Raw genomic sequence first — 18,661 nt, forward strand, 5'->3', positions numbered from 1 at the left:
GAACCCATGTGCTTCTTGCTGTGCGGCACGAGTCGAACAACCATGCCACCTTGCCGCCCACAAACACATGATGAGTAGTACAGATCAGTGGTTCTCAGCTTTTCTTGGCGACTGCACCGCCTTGATGAATTTTGTTTCAACCGAGTAACCCCCCTTGCCTGACCCAACATGGTTCTGACAAATAAATGTATGAATAATTAACATCAATATCGTTCTAAGTTACCATGTCGATTTCAATTGTTATCGTAGTTATTTTATACTCGGTTGTTGGGCGGCGCCTATGGCCTGCAGCGTCCCCGAATAACCACAGCCTGCGGCGGGCCCGAACAACCACACGGCTCTCCCTCAAGCCAGCAGTGGAGAGCAGGGGAGTCCCCCTCAGGGCAGCAGTGGACGGAGCACGGCTCTGCCTCACTCTCACTCACCCGTCTCCTCACTCTCACACACCCATCTGTTGCTCGCGGTCACGTGACGCACTTCAACAAATCGGGGGGCGTACATGTTTGGGAGGGGCTCACCTCTGCCTGGCTGGTTGCTCGCGGTCACATGACGCACTTCAACCAATCCGTGCCGCGTTAATCACAGGCACAGAATGAAATAAATAATGACAGATCTGGGCTATTATATATGTGTATTGGCAGATTCCTACATGATTATTCACCAATAAATCAGAATTTTGGGAAAAGACCATATAGGTTGGACAGGAGTCACGACGAAGAAGACACATTTATAAATCACCTCGCGTACCCCCAGGGATCCGCGTACCCCCGGTTGAGAACCACTGGTATAGATGATCAAGGGGGATGATCCCGAGGGTGGTGAATACCTGAACGAGGACGGCAGAGTGGGTGAGTGCGTCGTTCAGCGTCATGAGGACGTTGGACGTGGCCACCACCCCGGGGTCATGACCCCAGGATGTGATGAGTAACCGCTCGTAGCCCTGAAATGCGAACAGACGCGATCAATACAAAAGCTCTTAACCCTTGCGTGTCAGTACCTGTGTGTGTGTGGAGCCCAAGTGTACACCTACTATCCACAGTATTCACTTCAGATGCCAAGAAACTTCCGAGATGCGGGACACATTCACGCCGCTTTTGCCACAAATACGAATGCTATAACTAAGCTCCATTGTCCGAGTATACAGTTAATTTGCACACGGTTGTGACATGATTTATTTTTACATGTTTTTCTATTTGTATTTAAGCACTATGTATTGTCTATCGTGTTTGCAGTAAGTTCTGGCATGGCTGTTGGGGACAAAACTGTTGTTTTTGCTCTTGTTAAATTGCCCATTGCCACCCTGCAATGGCCTGTAACTGCCGCCACTGTCAACAGTCTTGGGCTGTGGTCTATGAATCTGTATGTAACTCTATGAATCTGTATGTAACTCTATGAATCTCTATGCAACTCAATCTAACTATGATGTCCTGTAACTGCGGCCACTTTCAACGATCTTCGGCTGTGGTCTACGATCCTGTATGTAACTCTATAAATGTTCATGTAACTCTATGGATCTATCTTGATTTGAAGCTTTCGTTGCTGCAGGAATCCACACTCTTTGGTCCTATCGGTAAAGTCACGTAGGTATAAAATAAAATAGATCACGACGTTTCGGGCGCAACACAAGCGTCCGTCATCAGGTGGGAAAGCATGGTCTGCTGCTGATGCAGACTGTTTTAAAAGGTTTGAAATGGGTGTAGCCCAAGGGTCATAAATAAGTGGCTGGGTCTAGTGATGTTAATGTGAGAAATTAGCGTGTAACTGGGTACGGAAGTGTTATGGATCTCTAAGTAACTCCATGGATCTCCATACAACTCTATGGATCTTCATGCAACTCAATGTAACTGTGATGTCCTGTTACTGCCGCCACCGCCGATTGTCTATGGCTGCGGCCGTCCTCCTAACAGAGTTACTTATCCCCAATGGGGCCATACCAGCGGATAAGATAAACTCCCGAGTTCCGATTTGCCGGATGGGCATTCGCGGTAATGCTCACAGGTACCTGGAATATAGAGGGCAGGCGCCGCAGCCGTGTGCCTTTGGAGAGGAGTAAGGAGGGCGGGCCCCAGCCGGTGAGGTGGTACACGTACAGCTTGAACCAGATGGAGCTCACCTCTGGGATCGCCGGACCCATGTGCTGCACACAAGATATATATCGTTATTTAAAGCAAACTCGCACAACAATCGCTACTGTTACAGCCAGAGAAGATTCTACATCAAGCAGCGAAGTGCTGCTTTTGCGTTAGACCGCGGTTTTGATGTCCATCAATCAGCTTCAACAAACGTGTATGAGTCTGCACATCTGACTACTACGGCTCCCAAGATTAGCCCAGGGCATCCTTGCCAAGCCTGTGCCTCCTTATCACACCCCCTAATGCCCGCCTTCCTTCGCCCCCCACCCCGCGGAGACCTGTGGGGTGCAGCTGCTGATGGGGCGGATCTCGTTGCTGAGCGGCGCCATGGAGACGAGCAGCGCGTAGTTCTTGTTCAGGACGCGGCTGCACGTGGCCGGGTCCAGTCCCAAGAGGCTTTCGCAGCGTAGCAGGTCCAGCGGCAGGCCTTGGCACGCGCGCGCGCGTCGGGCGGCAGTGCGATTGAGGGCAGCGGGAGATGCGCGCGACCACGGACGGGGCGCAGAAACGATGAAGTGTAGAGGACACGGGAGGGATGAGAAGAGATCATATAATTAGCGATAGAACCGGTGCTTGATTTCAGGCGGAACGGTCTACTGTTACGTGATATATTTTGGCGCGTCACGTGCATCTCGCCCTATTTTGTATTCACGGATTGTGATTATTGTAATTATAATAGGTATACACAGTAAAGAAATACAGGATTAATTATGGATAACCATACCCCTGTACTCTAGTGGAGTGCCTTATTCCAATAACCAATAATCCACTCCCAATTCAGCCAAGCGGCATTGCAGAAAACTGAGGGTGAAAAAATTACACCTGGGATGATTCATGAACTAAATGACAATCTTACGCTCATTTTACGCGAACCAAAGTGTTTTTGCCTAAGAATCAATTGTTCCTGATTAGCACAGTTGGCTACGTACGGTGCAAAAGAAGTCCAACATACATATATATGTATTGAAGACCGATATATATATTCATATCGGTCCTGGGAACACCATTCGTCAACCCGCACTGCCCCGTGGGGAGGCATTTTTACAGCAGTAAATTGGCAAAAGGCTATACATTATTATAATACCACTAGATTCTACAGATTTACACCACAATGGATTATCTAGATTCTTACCACTATAGATTCTACATACACTGCACGGGGCAAAGACGGAATGGATTCATAAAACAAAAAACGAAATTAATGATCCCAAATTTTCATAACTTGTCTAATTGTAGCAGTGACGAAATTGTTACATTCATAATAAATTGCCTCCGCCACCTCCCCAACGATTTGCGAAACCAACTCTTTGTTTTCGTCTCATTGGAACTTTATTTATCCAGATTGTGCTTTCGGCGTCACACGGTCCTGAGACGCAGAACCGATGCGGGAACCGTCGCAGAGCAGCGCGTCGTGGCCTTCAAGGATCGCGCGGGGAGCAGCTACCGTTGGGATGCATCTCGGGGTCCGGCGTGAGCTCCCGGTTGTGCCTCAGGAAGAGGATGGTGTTGCGCAGTGTGAGCGCGTGGTCGAAGTACCTCTGGGCCTCCCCCTCACCCGCCATCTGCACCTGTACTCAACGTTGGGGCAACAGGAATTTGATAGAGAAGAATGAGTTAAGAGGACACCAGCCCGAAGCAGCTATGATGTAAACGAGGATGCGCCAAACGGTAAATGTTTTGTAGAGGCGCACAAGGTCTGTGTGCCGCTGGCTGTCAACGAGTTGAAAATTTGAAGCTTCGTTAATGAACACTCTAGCGATGTCACTGCAGCACACCACTACCACACCTTTCAAAACTGTTAAACATGACATCACTGTTCAATCGAACACCAATGTTCTAGTGACACCAGAATGAAAAACTTTAACTGGGAATTTAAATTACAACTTTCGAAGGGTGAGTCAAGTTCTCAAACCAGAGCGCGGTGGTGCTCAGCAAAGGGGATCATAACCACAATCATTATGACCACCGGTTGTTTCTCGCCAGTGGCTGTGTACCTTGTCAAGCTCCTGAAGGAAACTGTCCAGGCTCTCGTCCGATAGCTTCCCCACCTCAAACATCGTCACCGCGTGGCTCTTGAGATTCTGCAAACGTCACGCGCCGTGAAGGTTTTACGAAGCTCTACTGCCGTCACCAAATCAACAGGATTTGGTGAGAGATGGGACAGGGAGAGACAGATACAGAGGTAAGGACAATTGCATTTAATGCAAATGTTCTTGCTTTAGACAGCAACAAACTGATTGAACAGATAAGGTATAAGGTATTCTTGGTTCTTTCGGTAAAGTCACGTAGAAGGGAAATAATAAAATAATATAAATATAAAACAATATATTGAATATGCCAGCGGTTCTCAACCAATCAGGCATGCTACCCTGGGAGGGCCCAAAACCCTTTCGGGGGGGCGGCGGGGGGGGGTAGAAATTCAGGCTGCAGCATGGATACCATACAGAAGAAAATTTCAACGTGCCCAGTAAATGTCAGCGCCACGTTTGGGTGACAAAACAGGAATATATAACATGATGAAACAGATGCCTTACTAACACCGCATTGACTAGAGGCGTGGGCATGCAATCTCTGTGTATTGTGGCCTCAGTATCTTTTTTTGTCTTTTTTGGGCTTGGAGGAGGGGTGGGAGATTTGGGGACAAGTGGTCTTGATTGGGTGGCCTTGATGGAGGTCGAAAACCCAAACAGGTAGAGAACCAATGGTTTCCACACTCCAATTTCCTCCACTTATACAATGGCTTATTCCAACTTTTCTACCAAATTATTGAGCAATTTCAATAAGCAAATGATATGCCCCCTTCAGATGTTTTTCACATAAATAATTAGCATATTCCTTACACAACCCATCAGACACACGTCCTTCTGGGAGCGTACAATTTCAGAAATACTGGTTCAACACATGAAAGATGGGTGGATTGGTTTCGGCATACAATATCTCATCAGCAGAGTCAGGCTTGATTGAAACAATGAAATGCCAGATGTGCATTGGCAAGGGCCCTCTCTGAAAAACTACGTAATATATAACACAATAAAATCATGAGCATCATTGTGGAGAAAATAAGAAAACATTTTTAAGCAGACGAACACCAGTTGTATTCTCCGCAATGACACACCACTCACGACAATTTTGTATTTGGCAATTTTAGGTCAGGAAACTGAATCCTGCCGACCTGTGCGTGCGTACGTGCGAGCGTGCATGTGCCGGTGCGTACGTACGGGCGAGAGGTTCCCCATCATGAGGAAGGCGGTGAGCGTGGAGTCGAAGAGGAAGGCGATGCGCTTGCTGTGCGTCCCCGGAGCCGGCGCGCAGCTCAGAGTCAGGCTGCTCACGCTCGCCGTGTCTGCGTGCGCGCAAGACGGCAAAAACATATCCCTCACGTGTAGCCTTAACGGGGTGCCATGGTGGTATTCCAATGACTTAGAATGGCCAAGCCATCACTTAAAAGCCAAGAGTGGCGAGATTTGGCCCCGTGGTGGCAAGATGATAACTACCTCGCCTGGTATGCAGGAGATCCTGGGTTTGATCCCAACCGTGACGCCTGTATATTTGGAGTTTGCATGTTCTCCGTGTGGTTGCATGGATTTTTCTCCGGGTCCTCCGGTTTTTCCCTCCACATTTAGAAACATGCGTTTAGAGTATTTGGCTGCTATAAATTTCCACATGATAGGCCACTTCGTTGAGCTTAATTTGGCCAGGTATCCCCTATCATTTATTTGTATTGTAACCGCTGTTTGATTCTGTCTGTGAAAAATAATTTTATAGCTCATCAGCTTCCTCCAGTGTAAATATTCATATTCTGTGGTTGCTTCTGAAATAGAGCTTGGAGAGGCCTAGGACTGGTTTAGATACATTTTGCTGTGATCAGGAACCAACCTCAGGTGGGTGGATTTGTGGCGAGTTATACTAACAACTGCGCCACTACCTCCGTATACACTTACACGGATGCATGCCGATCCTCTGCAAAAGTCTCAGAAGATCTATCGATCTAGATGATGCTTTATAGATAATGATTGCATCAAGACGCATGGAAGTAATGGAGCTTCTTAGGCAAAGGTATCATGGTTCATTTGTTTCAATAATGGTTCTAAACCAGACTCTGCTGGCCCACGAACAGCCCAATAATATTTAAATAACAAAATGTGTGTAAAACAATCAAGGTGATCATGTTGTTTACATTTCAAAAGACAAATTAAATCAGTGTTATCATTAAACCTTTCAATGTCGTTACAAAAATAATTACAACTCGTGATTTATTTACCTTTACATTGTGTTGCCGTGATGATCAAAGTGACCTCATCAAGCCAATCGCAACGCTACGGCGTGTACAAAATTAACAGATTATATAAGACGTGTGAGCTGCAAACCCACGTGCAACCTTATTTCTCCAACTTTGCCGCCCATGGTAAACGACTTGGCATGGACAAGCAAAGACGTCGTTGCAAGACACCACCGCCATAGGGAAAAGCGTGCCCGTTATCGTCGGCTTCGCTGTGCACAGCCGTGGATATTCACCCGGATCGTCCTGGCTGGCAGTGTCGGTGTCGTTGGCGTCCTGCAAGGCTCCAAGTCCCACCGGGCGGCCTCCGTCCACTCCCTCAAAGCTCAGCAGCATTTTCTGTGGGTCCATCGTGGCCCTGGCGGGGTGAAGGCGTGGGGGAGGAGACCGTGAGCGCCCACTGTGATCTCCGCCTGCAGCACACTCTCCACGTGCAAGCTGCATCAGGCCGTGCCGGGCACCATCCTGGCGTGGCACCATTAATCCAGCTGTGCAACGAGTGATATCTGAACCAGTGCTGGGCCCCTCCCCCTCATCCAGCAGAGGATTTGCTAGAGCGCTATAATTCTTATTTTTAACTTTGGCATGAATAAGCTTACGTGACCCCTAACTCACTAGAGACGTAATAAAACATCAATTCTTGATTCCTATAAAGACGTACCCCAAAATTCTGATTTAAAATACAGGAATAACCGTGTATTATTTTCTGAGAGAATACGGTACTTCTGAATAAAAAAAAAATCCGTAACGCACATACATGTCGAAAAACACACCAAACAGTTGTTTGATCAATGCTTCAATACACCCGTGGGACGTCATCGTCGTGCTGAATGTTTCGCAACCCTCTGAGTCGGCACTGTTGGGAGCCACCACCTGAGCCTGTTGACTTGTGCCACCTCCCTCCAGCTCAGGTGCAGGGCCTCCTGAGTTAGCACCTGGACCTTCTTGCGGGCGAAGCCCAGGCGGTTGTAGAGCGACACTGCGTTCTGTGAATGCAAACCACACAAGCGACAACATGAATTGCCGCGCCTGCCAGTATCCCACTAGGCAAAGAAGTAATATTTAAAAATACTTTTTTAAAAACACGCTTTAATGAAATGTACCGTAAGAGTAATGGCAGAACTCCAAGACTCCAGGAAGTGGCCCCGAAGCTTGCCATAACGTAAGGGACTGTGGTGATTTACAGCCGTCAGTTGAGCGTGGACAATTAGACCCAAGCCGAAAGATAAGATATAAAAAAGATTGCTTAAGATATTTATTTATTTTAAATGATAGAAGATAGTATTGTCATCAGTATGACATAAGTATACCAAGTTTGCAGTCGATACGACATTGGGAAGTGGGTTAAAATTGAGTTACAAAATTTGAGGATACGACAACAGACAGAGTTGAGGATACAACAGAGTGAGTTAAATAAAAGCGTTTAAAAATGAAACACACGCAACACTGCGGTGCATTGTGGCATGTTAAACACAATGCGTTAACAACTCCAAAACACACAGGGATCTTATTTTGTGGACACGTACGGAGGAGGTTGCGTGCGAGCCCAGAGCTCTCCAAAGACGAGACCAAAGCTCCGTTAATGAAAGAGAGTATTTTAAGGCACACCATTATAGCACTGCTGTGACACCACTGCAATGTCAATCCCATGCACTTTAACATGTCACTACGGCGAGGTCACTTGAGGGCTTTGGTGGTGCACCCAACCATGATTCTCACGAATAAAGCTTCAAACCTCAATGTGAGACAGTCACAACCTAGGTAGGCATCTACAAAAAGGGGCACACTTGTTCTGCATCTTACTTGAAGGGAGTTTCCCAAGCTCTTTTGGATTTGGATGAATTCTAGATGCTACAAGCATGTGAATCCCTATTACAGCGAGTAGATTTGTATCGACACAATTGTAGAACAGACCGTTAACATATTTACCGGGGCTAGAATACGCCAAATTAGGAGACAAACTTGAATAAGATAGGTCTTCTTTTTAATCTGTGGGGACTTAGGTGAGACCATGAACTCAATACCACTGAGAATTCAGTTGGTGGCAGAAACCTAGATTTGGACACAGGATGTCAGCATTACTGGCTTCGTTCTCTGACACAGTACAGGTGCCCTGAGCCATCTGGCCACCACTGGAGCCAATAAAATGAGTACCACTTTGTTGAATATCAAACAGCAGTTACATAATGTTTCTCCTCGTCATAGGAATCTGAAATTTCCAACAGTGGTTTAATGCTGTAAACCACTAGACAAGGGACACTCCGTTGTTCACTTTAGCAGGGAGATGGTGACTTTGTACCTAACTGACAGACAAAATGACAAACATTTTGCTTGTACTGGAGTGTGTTATTGCGGCTACTGCAGACAAGAATTCAAATCCAACACTCTGTAAATAATGGGAAAAAAACATCGATGCGTTCAAGCTGCAAACTATTAGAAATAGTTGTCTCGTGTTTCAATGCTGCCTGAAGGGACGATAACACTTTAATTTATTTTGAGCTGGTGGTCTAAGCAAGGCGGAGGAGCATTGTACATGTAACGTGGCGGTCGCAAGACAAACATGCAAGGCATGATGGGTGAGTCATGCCTGCACGAAGCATGCCTGCAAGTGTTGGTATTTCTTGGCACACAACAACAGTGTGATTACAATCACATGATGTTCTGTTGTTTAAACCTAGGGCACCAATTCAACTTGATTATCTGTGCTCACTCGTGGGTGACGAATGTAAGACATGTGGCTGGCGCAAGCATTTGCCAACAGCGATGAGTTGATGCCAGAGCAGTTGTGGCATCATGTGGAAGTTGAACAGGACATGACAATGAAGTGCACGTTTAATGCCGAAATGATTGAGGCTTCTGTTAAAGCTCGGAGAAGGGCCTACCTTCACCAGAGACAGATCGATCTCCAGCACGCTCGCCAGCTGCACAGGAAATTAAAGAAAGTATTAGTAATAACAAACATGCTCCGACATATTTGTGCCGCAGAACAAACACAATTTTATTAGTCTGTAATCTGGGTCATTACCACTGCTGCATTATTGCTATTATTGTTATCACTTCTACTTTCATACGGCCCATACATAGCAAGTATTGGATATTTAAGTGATTTAGCCATTAAATTGCTTTGTCTGACCCCGAGTGCAAATCCTAGCAACGGCTAACATAAGTGGCGAGCGATATATGAACCAGCCCTGTGCCTCTCACTTCACCAACTTGCACAGACCAGCGTGTTGAAGTATCGTCAAATAACCTCCATGACCGACACGGCATGGGGAAGCCTTCGTCCAGCAGTGGCTTGACAAAGGGCTGATTATTATTACTGTAAAAGAATATGGTGGGGAATGCCAATTAATTAATTCACTCTAGGTGGGTGGGGCGGATCCCGACTCAAGACATTAATCTGATGACGTAGGGAAGTTACCTGAATACATAATTACATTGCTCCCATAACGTAACAAATGTCTCACAGCCCAGGTTTGTTTTTTGCCTCGGGAATCCCCTGGTGGCAGCGGCCCCTATGCGACACAACGTGATCACGTGATCAACACAAGTGGGCATGTCTGCCAATGAGCGATATTGCTATTAGCTTTTCCAATTAAATTATTTGCCAGTACATTTTTGTTTTACTTTGCCAAATTTGTAGCATGGACGTCATGCCGGCAGCACCCACCTCGGCCACGTTGGTGTGCTCGTCGATCGAAACGAAGATCTTGTAGAGCAGCGTCTCAAAGTAGTCTCCCTGCAGCCGGTTCATGACGAAGCCTTCGAGGGGTGGAACTGCAAAAGCAAGCGAGAGGAGGGTGGACATTGCAGCAACAAACACACACACAGCTTGCACCCGCTCGGTCGCTCAGTCGCTCACTCGGTCCTTCGCTGTCTCATTCAATTCAATAGACAATCACTCCGTTAATCAGTAACCCACATTGCTCAATCTGGGTTCCATGATGGAGAGATGATAACTACCTCGCCTGGTACGCAGGAGATCGTGGGTTCGATCCCAACCGTGACGCCTGCATATTTGGAGTTTGCATGTTCTCCCCATGGTTACATTGATTTTTCTCCGGGTTCCTCCGGTTTTTCCCTCCATATTAAGAATCAACGTGCGTTGAGAGAACCTGGCTGCAATAATTTCCACGTGATAAGCCACTTTAATTGAGCTATCATTTGTGTCAACGTCACTTCTAATAAAGAGCTATATAGCTCAGTGGGTCTTACCTGATAAAATAATGTTTAACAGTTTTTAGTTATAATCTGTTACTCACTTGCTCACTCCATTCAATCTCTCAATAATTCACTAAATCTTTCATTTACTATCTCAGTAATTCCCTTATTCATGCATGCTCACACAAACACAATCGTATGCTCACTCATTCAGTGACCAGTGTGGTAGTGATGTACCAGAATGTCAGTTCTGAAACCTTGAATGTATGTATGTTGAACTTCTTTCGCACAGTACATAGCCAACCATGCTAATCGGAGGTGCTGGGGAAGGACAACAAACTAAACACACATCTACAAAACAGCCAATATAAATTGTATTGGAATCCCATCTTGCAGGCAATAATTACATAAGCAGTACAGCAAGTAGCGATCTGAAACATATCTGTGTGAATGCTCTCCTGTAATATACTCAAGTTTACTTTGTGCTGTGATCAGCTCGAGGACTCGGTGTTACTTTCCAGAGTAAATATCTTGAATGTTTTCAATTACATGCATTCCTAAGTTTAACTTTATATTAAAACAAAACATCCCACCTAATGGATCAAGACTCGATTAGTTCCCTATTTGTTCAAGCGAGTTTAAAATAAATAAATAGGAATGCCGACTATGGGCACACTTCTGTAATAGGGTGTTAAAGCTACAGTACTCTTAAGACTCAACTACAGTAAAACCTTGGATTGCAAGTAACTTGATCTGCGAGTGTTTTTTCAAGACGAGCAAACATTTTAAATAAATATTAATTTTATAAACGAGCGAGGGTCTTGCAATACGAGTAGTACGTATACGCTTTGTCTGCCGAGCGTCACGTGATCACAACTGATATACGAGTGCTTTGATATACGAGTGCTTTGGATTACAACACGTTTACGGAACGAATTATGCTCGAAATCCAAGGTTTTACTGTATCTGGAAAATATCCGACCAGGTGGCTCAGTGGTAGAGCGAGTGGACTCAGAATCAGAAAGGTTGTGAGCTCAAATCCTGGCTGGTGGTTGACACAGTCCACCATTCCCTCAATAAAGTAAGCGCCACTTTGTGAGGAAATCAACAGTGACTGTTCAATGGAGAGACTCGTGCCCCAGCATTAGAAAAGTAGAATTCCCACGACACTCATAGTACATGAGCATGTATGCGTGTGCCGTACTACTCCTCTACACGTGTATGTTTAACTTCTTTGCACCGCACGTAGCCAACTGTGCGAATCGGAGGTGCGCAAACGCTAATTTCTCCTTTAAGCAAGAATCAAATTTACTTTTTTGACTATGTGGCAGAAACAGCAGCTTATGAATACTTGCAAGGAATCAGGTGGGTTGTAGTGGGTCCTGGCTGCATTATCCACGTGAGCACTCAATTATTAACCAGTAAGCAAGCAAGCAAGCAGTGCATTACCTCCAGTGTACTCCTAGCAGATTACTACCTATCTGTAACCAGATGCACCCTGAACTTTATGCACGCAAAATAGCATTGTATAACTCATGAGCAATGTGTAGAGACAATTGCATTTATTGTATTATAAAAGCAATAAGTATTGGGGGGGGGGGTAAAGGTGCAGCCCTGCAACTGCCTGCTTCACACAACTGCTGGTGGAAGGGCCGCCACTAGAAGGAAACAAAAAAATCCTCCTTTAGAAAGTATTGTTTAGTGCTGACCACACTTGATCCCACCGCACACACGACCTGCCGATCGACCAAAAGTGGAGCACCCATTTATACTGCTGGCTGGACAGAGGCATGGGAGGGGATTTAAGAAACTTGTCCCCATTGTTTTAACCGCCACCGCCTGGCCAGGACATTGCGAGCCGGGACACTGAATCGAACCCTGCGACACCTATGGAATGCAAGTTCAGTGTGCCAGCCATTACACCATGCCAGAAACCCATCGGCAATGTTGACATTAAAAGATGAAATACAGGGCAGCGAAGAGTCGCTACAGCTTGCAGTGCAAACCAACTAGAGGACAAGGTGAACCAAGCGAGAGACTGTCCCAGGGCTAGAAAGCAAATATGGGAAAAAATAGTCAAGGCAGAAACAGCTGGGCCAACAAGCGGTGGGTGCCCAGTCCACACCAAGCCCAACTTATCCAAAGCAAACAAAATAAAAAATCCACACATCAGTGGGCTCTGTGGCTTTGGCATCAGCTCTCACGTTGGCTTTAGAACAGATGGGCCTCTGTTACCTATGGCTGCCTGGAGAGTGGTGGAAATGCCTTTTCCTCGATATGTAATGAACATTCTAAATGAACAGGAGACAGAGACAACGAATTGCGGTACACATCTTGCAAGTGACCGACACATTAGAGAATAATAGTAGTAGTGATGCCCGAGCTGTAATCTAAGTGGTGAGGACTCCATGGTGAGCGAAAAATAGCGGTTCACCCCAACCTCACCATCCCACAGTGAATGACAATACAAGCCAGCCGGTCTAACGATAACATCACGACTCTACAAACCATGTTATTGTGTAACGTCTGAGAAAAAAATTAATGGCAAATGAAAAATAAACCCATTGTCATTTGTTTCTCAGTTTTATTTCAATGACGCTTTCAGTGTCATGCCATGAGACAAAGTGTCTACTGAAAATTCTCAATATTTAGGGAATCACTGCCTTAGAAAACGTCCAGAAGCAGGCAGGTAGGTGTTATCACAACTACTTCTTCAATGCCTTCAAGCAAACTCTTATTAATGATCAATACTAGGGGCGATGCACTTTCCTACCCGTTCTGCTACAGATACATATATTTAATTGCAATTAAATAATACATGTTATTCTTTATTTAGTTCTCAGAGCTAGATTGTTTGTGTCCAATCAAGTGAAAGCCCAAAATAAATGATTGGCGATTTTTTTTGCGCAGTCATTGGTGATGGGCTCGGGACCACCACGTCGCTACACGCAAGAAACTTGATTAATCGTGAGCAGCTGAAATCAAACCCAGGATCTCAGCGGTGTTGCCACAGTGGCCTGAGCCGTGAGTCACCCAGGCCAGCTGACCGGAGCGGTTTCTGGTTTACAGTGCCATCAGCCAAGTGACTTACCCACAATGCAGTCGTCATCTGAAATGGGTACATCCAAGTATATGAAGCCTTTATTGTAGAGCCCTGAAAAAGAAAAACAGCACAATGCAAGCTTAATAAGTAACCTGCAAGAAATACCGCGCCATTTTATTTATAAAAATAAAGTAAAAATGTAAAGGTGTAGCTTTGCAACTGCTTGCTTACGCTACTGCTGAAAGCCCCTATAGAGGATATTTTGGCCTGCTCAGAATGATTCCAGACTCCTCTGAATCTCAACACCGCTTATCCTATCCTGCTGTGAAACTGCTAGCATCCTTTGCATGCAACTCCCAAGTCTGTGGAGAAATAATAATGCGAAACCAACGGGCAGGTGCAGGTGCCCACAGAGTGACAAACAGATCGTGTGGACCGGAAAGCGTTAAGCCAGTGATATGCGGAGCGAGCATCATACGGTGGACCACGGCGTGTTCGAGCGAGCCCGCCAGCTGTGGCCCCGTGTCGATGATTTTGTCGATGGTGTTCTTCTCCACGATGCTGCAGACCTGCGCGTCGGGTAGGCATTCGGGCACAGAACACAGGGGGTTAACGAAAAAAATATATATCACAGCTCAGTCTACCTTCCATTATGGCTCTGTGCAAACCTCTTAAGCCAAGTGCTCTTAACAAAAGTGAATGCTCAGTTTTATAAAACATTTATTGCCGATGCAGCCATTAATAATACATTAAAAAAATCCATCATAACCTGAAAGTTTTTTGGTCTATGCAAGCATAACAGATATCAACTTCCTTTAAAAACACACACAGAACAACCCAACTACATATCGACCTTGGTTTCCACTATTCAAGACCTTGTTTTGTCTCAGTTGATGTAAACCCCCATCTCCCTGGGCTGAAACTTCAGCGCCATCCTTACCTTAAATTTCGATTTAAAGCTTTCGTGACTACAGGGATTCATCTTCTTGGTTCTTTTGGTAAAGTCACGTAGAATGGAAATAATAAAATAATACAAATAAAACATAATAAAATAATTATCTGAATGACGCTGTCTTTCTGACAGATCTGTTCTTCACCTGAGGACGGCTGCTTGCGTTGTGGCCGAAACGTCGTGAGAATTATTTTATTATGTTTTATTTTTTATTATTTTATTATTTCCCTTCTACGTGACTTTACCGAAAGAACCAAGAACATCCTTACCTTGATGTCATCCTCAGTGATGAACCCGGCCTGGATGACCCACCATGGCTCCACGGTGATCTCCACGGGCTTGATTGGCAACAATTCCCGCACCGGCCGCCTCCGGAAGAATTTCTGCACACGTGAGACAGACATGCATCAACAGCCCCGGCGTTTCAATTTAAACAATCGTCTGCCACTACGAGTGACTCAGAAATAGGGAAACGCCGTCCATTTTATAGCATTTTTTATTTATATATATAAAAGGCAATGTTTCGCCAAATGCACCTTTGCCATGGCAAACAGAAAGGCCATTGCCCAAAAGTCTCTGATTATAATTGCCTTGAGAGCAGTGTTTTAGACGAATGTGTCAAGTTTCTGTGAAATGTGTGTGTGTACGTGTGAGTGGCAGAATCACACTACACAGGTCCGGGCGAGCCGGCACAGTGACGGAAACGAGCCACTTTTTTCTCCAAACAGGAACACATGGAGTGCGTGACATAGCCAGGAACGCTCTCGCCCATACCTTCGAGGAGCGGCACTGGTTCATGAGGTCGATGTACTGATTCCTCCCAATGCCGAGCAGTCGCAAACCTGGAGGACCAAACAAGCGGCGATCCTTCACTGAACACGGTAGGACCAATACCTCAGATCTGAAACACGGTAGGACCAATACCTCGGCCGTGGCTGATCATTATTTTAACGCTGTGGGCACACGCGAAATTGATTTTGCCAAGACGAAGGTACTCTGCAAACCCACTGGCTATCAGCAAAAGATTTGTCCATAAAGCCATCCAGATATATAAACACAGACAAATTCAACTGAGATGATGGGTGCAAACTGAGCAATCATTGGAAGGACGTTATTAACCAGTTTAGGTCATAACTGGCTGTGTTGTTCCCTTCCTACCTATGTTAGCAGTCATTTTCGACTCTCTGAGTGACATTCACTAACACAGCCACCGTTAGCTGTGTTAGTAAATGGCGGGCTTGCCATCCTTTTCCACCTCCATGTGGCAATGTTCCTTTCCGAGCTCTATCTAGCTTACATTTATCAGCAAATTTCTTACATTGACATGCCAATCTCTCAATACAATGGCCACCCCCACAGCTTCGTTTATCAAGATTTCTCCTATCTTACATTTACATGCAAATTTCATCTCTAGCCCCACCCACTGACCCTTGGGCTACACCCATCTCAAACCTATATAACTCCTTGCCTTAGCAGCGCTCCCGCCATATATTTTTTCCTGCTTCAGCAGCTCTCACCGGATGACGATTGCTTGTTGCGATCGAAACATCGTGATATTGTGGATATTTTTCTTATGTTTCTATCTACGTGGCTTTACCGAAAGACCCACAGAATAGGACATAGTAAATTGCTCATTTGTATCTACATTGCATTACTACAGTAATTTGCTCCCCGTTTGTATTTTTTTTCATTTCTGTCTGCATACTTTTAAAACATAAACACTACTCTAAAGCATGAGAGAGTGTTTAAGCTGGGTTAGGGGAGGAAGGGCGCCTTGGCAAAGGAATTTGCATATCAACATAAGAAATTAGCATATTTATGGGAACATTTTGCTCATACATATGCTAAATTCCTCTGTTGATATGCAAATTTCTTCATCAAGGCGCCCTTTCTCCCCTAACCCAGCTTAAATATACGCTGCCAAGCTTGGTGGTGTTCATTCAGACGCTGTCTTTCCAACAGATCTGTTCTTCACCTGAGGACGGCTGCTTGTGTTGTGGCCGAAACGTCATGAGAATTGGATTTTATTATGTTTTATTTTTATTATTTTATTATTTCTCTTCTACGTGACTTTACCGAAAGAACCAAGAAGATGAATCCCTGCAGTCACAAAAGCTTTAAATCGAAATTCATGGGGGAGTGGCGGAACTGTGGTTAGCACAGGGGAATATGAACCTCGCAACCTGAGCTTGATTCTCAGCCATGGCTAACGCCAGCGGCGAGTGATATTTGACCGGGTCCTGGGTCGTACCAATACCAACCAACTTTGACCAGTGGGGTGGAGTACAGTAAAAACAAACCATTAACTAACTTTGTGGGGACGGAGCTTCATCCAGAAGTGTATTGAAAAAGGGCTAAACATTATCATTATTATTAATGTAGCGTCAGTAACAGATTCCCAGCCACGGCTAACATCAGTGATGAGTAATATCTGATCAGGCCCTCGCCCCCCCCCCCCGACGACCTCTCACACCTCACTAACCCATGCTCCTCATCTTCAATATCCTTGACACCTTCACCAAACCGACACTAGCCAGTGTGGTGAAGTATAGTCAAACAATCCAATGGCCTAAATGGTAGAGGTTGAGGCCGTGTCCTCAGCGAAGAATTCACAACGGGATGTGATAATTATTATCATCATTCATGATAATGAATGTGGAGGATTGCTTAGTCCTATTAACTTTAATCTTTTTATAATCTCCTTGAGTAACCAGCAGAATGTTTTAAACAACACAGTAACCGTGTGTTTTATTTTGGAACGCCATGGTGGTGAGATGTTAACTACCTCGCCTGGTATACAAGGAGGATGTGGGTTCGATGCTGACCCAGACGCCTGTATATTTCGAGTTTGCATGTTTTCCCCGTGGTGCCATGAATTTTTCTCTGGATCCCCCGGTATTTCCTCCACATTTAGAAACATGCATTTTTAGTATCTGTCTGCGATAAATTCCCACATATTAAGCCACTTCACTGAGCTACCATTTTTGGCCGGGTTGCTTCTGAAAAAGAGTTAAATAGCACAGTGGGTCTTACCTGGTAAAAAATAATATATTAACTGCGAGAACAAGTTTAAATACTACAAGATTGAATTACAGTCCTCATAACAAAAGCATAAACAAACTCGATAAAGTAAGTTTCTGCAACCCAAGCTAAGAGCACAAATTGTAAACAACCGCATTGGCCTTTTCCCTACTTTTAGCACTTACAGTCAGCTGCAGTAAAGTTGGGCAAGGAGTCATAACTTCTCTCATTTGACATGATGTCCTGCGAAAACCAAAACACGTGAAATCAATTAATTAGGAAACGCACGCAACAATTTTTTTAACAGTGAGAACTTGCTACGAAAAAAAACTCAGAGCTGAAAAGTACGCGAGGCTGTGCTTGCGGTCGTCAAAATTAAACGGTCCCCAATTGTGATGCATTTAGATTTTGGCTGCCGCGCAGTCGGGCATCTAGTTGCAAGATGACGGTCCATTCCCGAGGTTCTAGTTTCTAACGGGGCCGCTGCCTTGAACCAGTCTCGATACGTTTACACATTGCATGAATCGTGCAATTATAATAGCTGCTGTTCTGTCAACGCAACGCATTCGTCAATAACGCCGCCATGAAAGAGAGGGAAAAGAACAGGGTACACCAAGTCAATGTGTTGAAAAACAGAATGTGCTTCTACATCACTGCCAACGCACCGTCAAAAAAAATATGCGTTTAACCGTCAGTAAGTAGCACTCTAATATAAAAGTTGCACTATGTAAAATATAAATATATTAGCTGAGATGACTGATTTTATTGTGCTTTGTATAGCAACCTTTTCATTTACACACAAGTCTTTTTTTTCAGTAGATTTGAAGAGATGGTAAAAAAAAACAAAGACCAGTTTAAAGATACATTGTGTAGTTACAATTACACCTTGTAATAGAGGATGAGCTAGAACCTGCGAGATTGTGTGTGGTTAATGGTTGTAAATCTGAAGCAAGGATTGGGGGGTACACTACAAGATGACATGTAAGTATATAAAACACGGGGTCAATATCCACCATTCATTCTGCACGTAGACACAGGCAAATTGAAGGTTTAAACATTATTCAATAGGGTAC

At 44.9% G+C, this 18,661-nt stretch overlaps 1 protein-coding gene across 2 annotated transcripts in view; it reads right to left on the reverse strand.

Moving 5' to 3' along the window:
• FAM91A1 (family with sequence similarity 91 member A1) overlaps positions 1-18,661 on the reverse strand; it is a 33,379-nt gene that overhangs the window by 10,719 nt on the left and 3,999 nt on the right. For both annotated transcript variants that reach the window (XM_078604367.1, XM_078604366.1), the window contains exons 4-18: positions 17,774-17,831; positions 15,342-15,409; positions 14,837-14,950; positions 14,094-14,184; positions 13,664-13,726; positions 10,082-10,188; positions 9,294-9,332; positions 7,285-7,397; positions 6,648-6,769; positions 5,351-5,475; positions 4,127-4,213; positions 3,577-3,700; positions 2,411-2,559; positions 2,003-2,137; positions 827-940 (exon numbers count right to left, since the gene is read on the reverse strand). In XM_078604367.1, the coding sequence (XP_078460493.1) occupies positions 827-940; positions 2,003-2,137; positions 2,411-2,559; positions 3,577-3,700; positions 4,127-4,213; positions 5,351-5,475; positions 6,648-6,769; positions 7,285-7,397; positions 9,294-9,332; positions 10,082-10,188; positions 13,664-13,726; positions 14,094-14,184; positions 14,837-14,950; positions 15,342-15,409; positions 17,774-17,831 (1,509 nt within the window). The remainder of the gene's footprint in view (positions 1-826; positions 941-2,002; positions 2,138-2,410; positions 2,560-3,576; positions 3,701-4,126; positions 4,214-5,350; positions 5,476-6,647; positions 6,770-7,284; positions 7,398-9,293; positions 9,333-10,081; positions 10,189-13,663; positions 13,727-14,093; positions 14,185-14,836; positions 14,951-15,341; positions 15,410-17,773; positions 17,832-18,661) is intronic.

This window comes from Lampetra planeri, chromosome 22 (assembly GCF_965212315.1).
Source record: "Lampetra planeri chromosome 22, kcLamPlan1.2.h2, whole genome shotgun sequence".
NCBI lineage: Eukaryota > Metazoa > Chordata > Hyperoartia > Petromyzontiformes > Petromyzontidae > Lampetra > Lampetra planeri.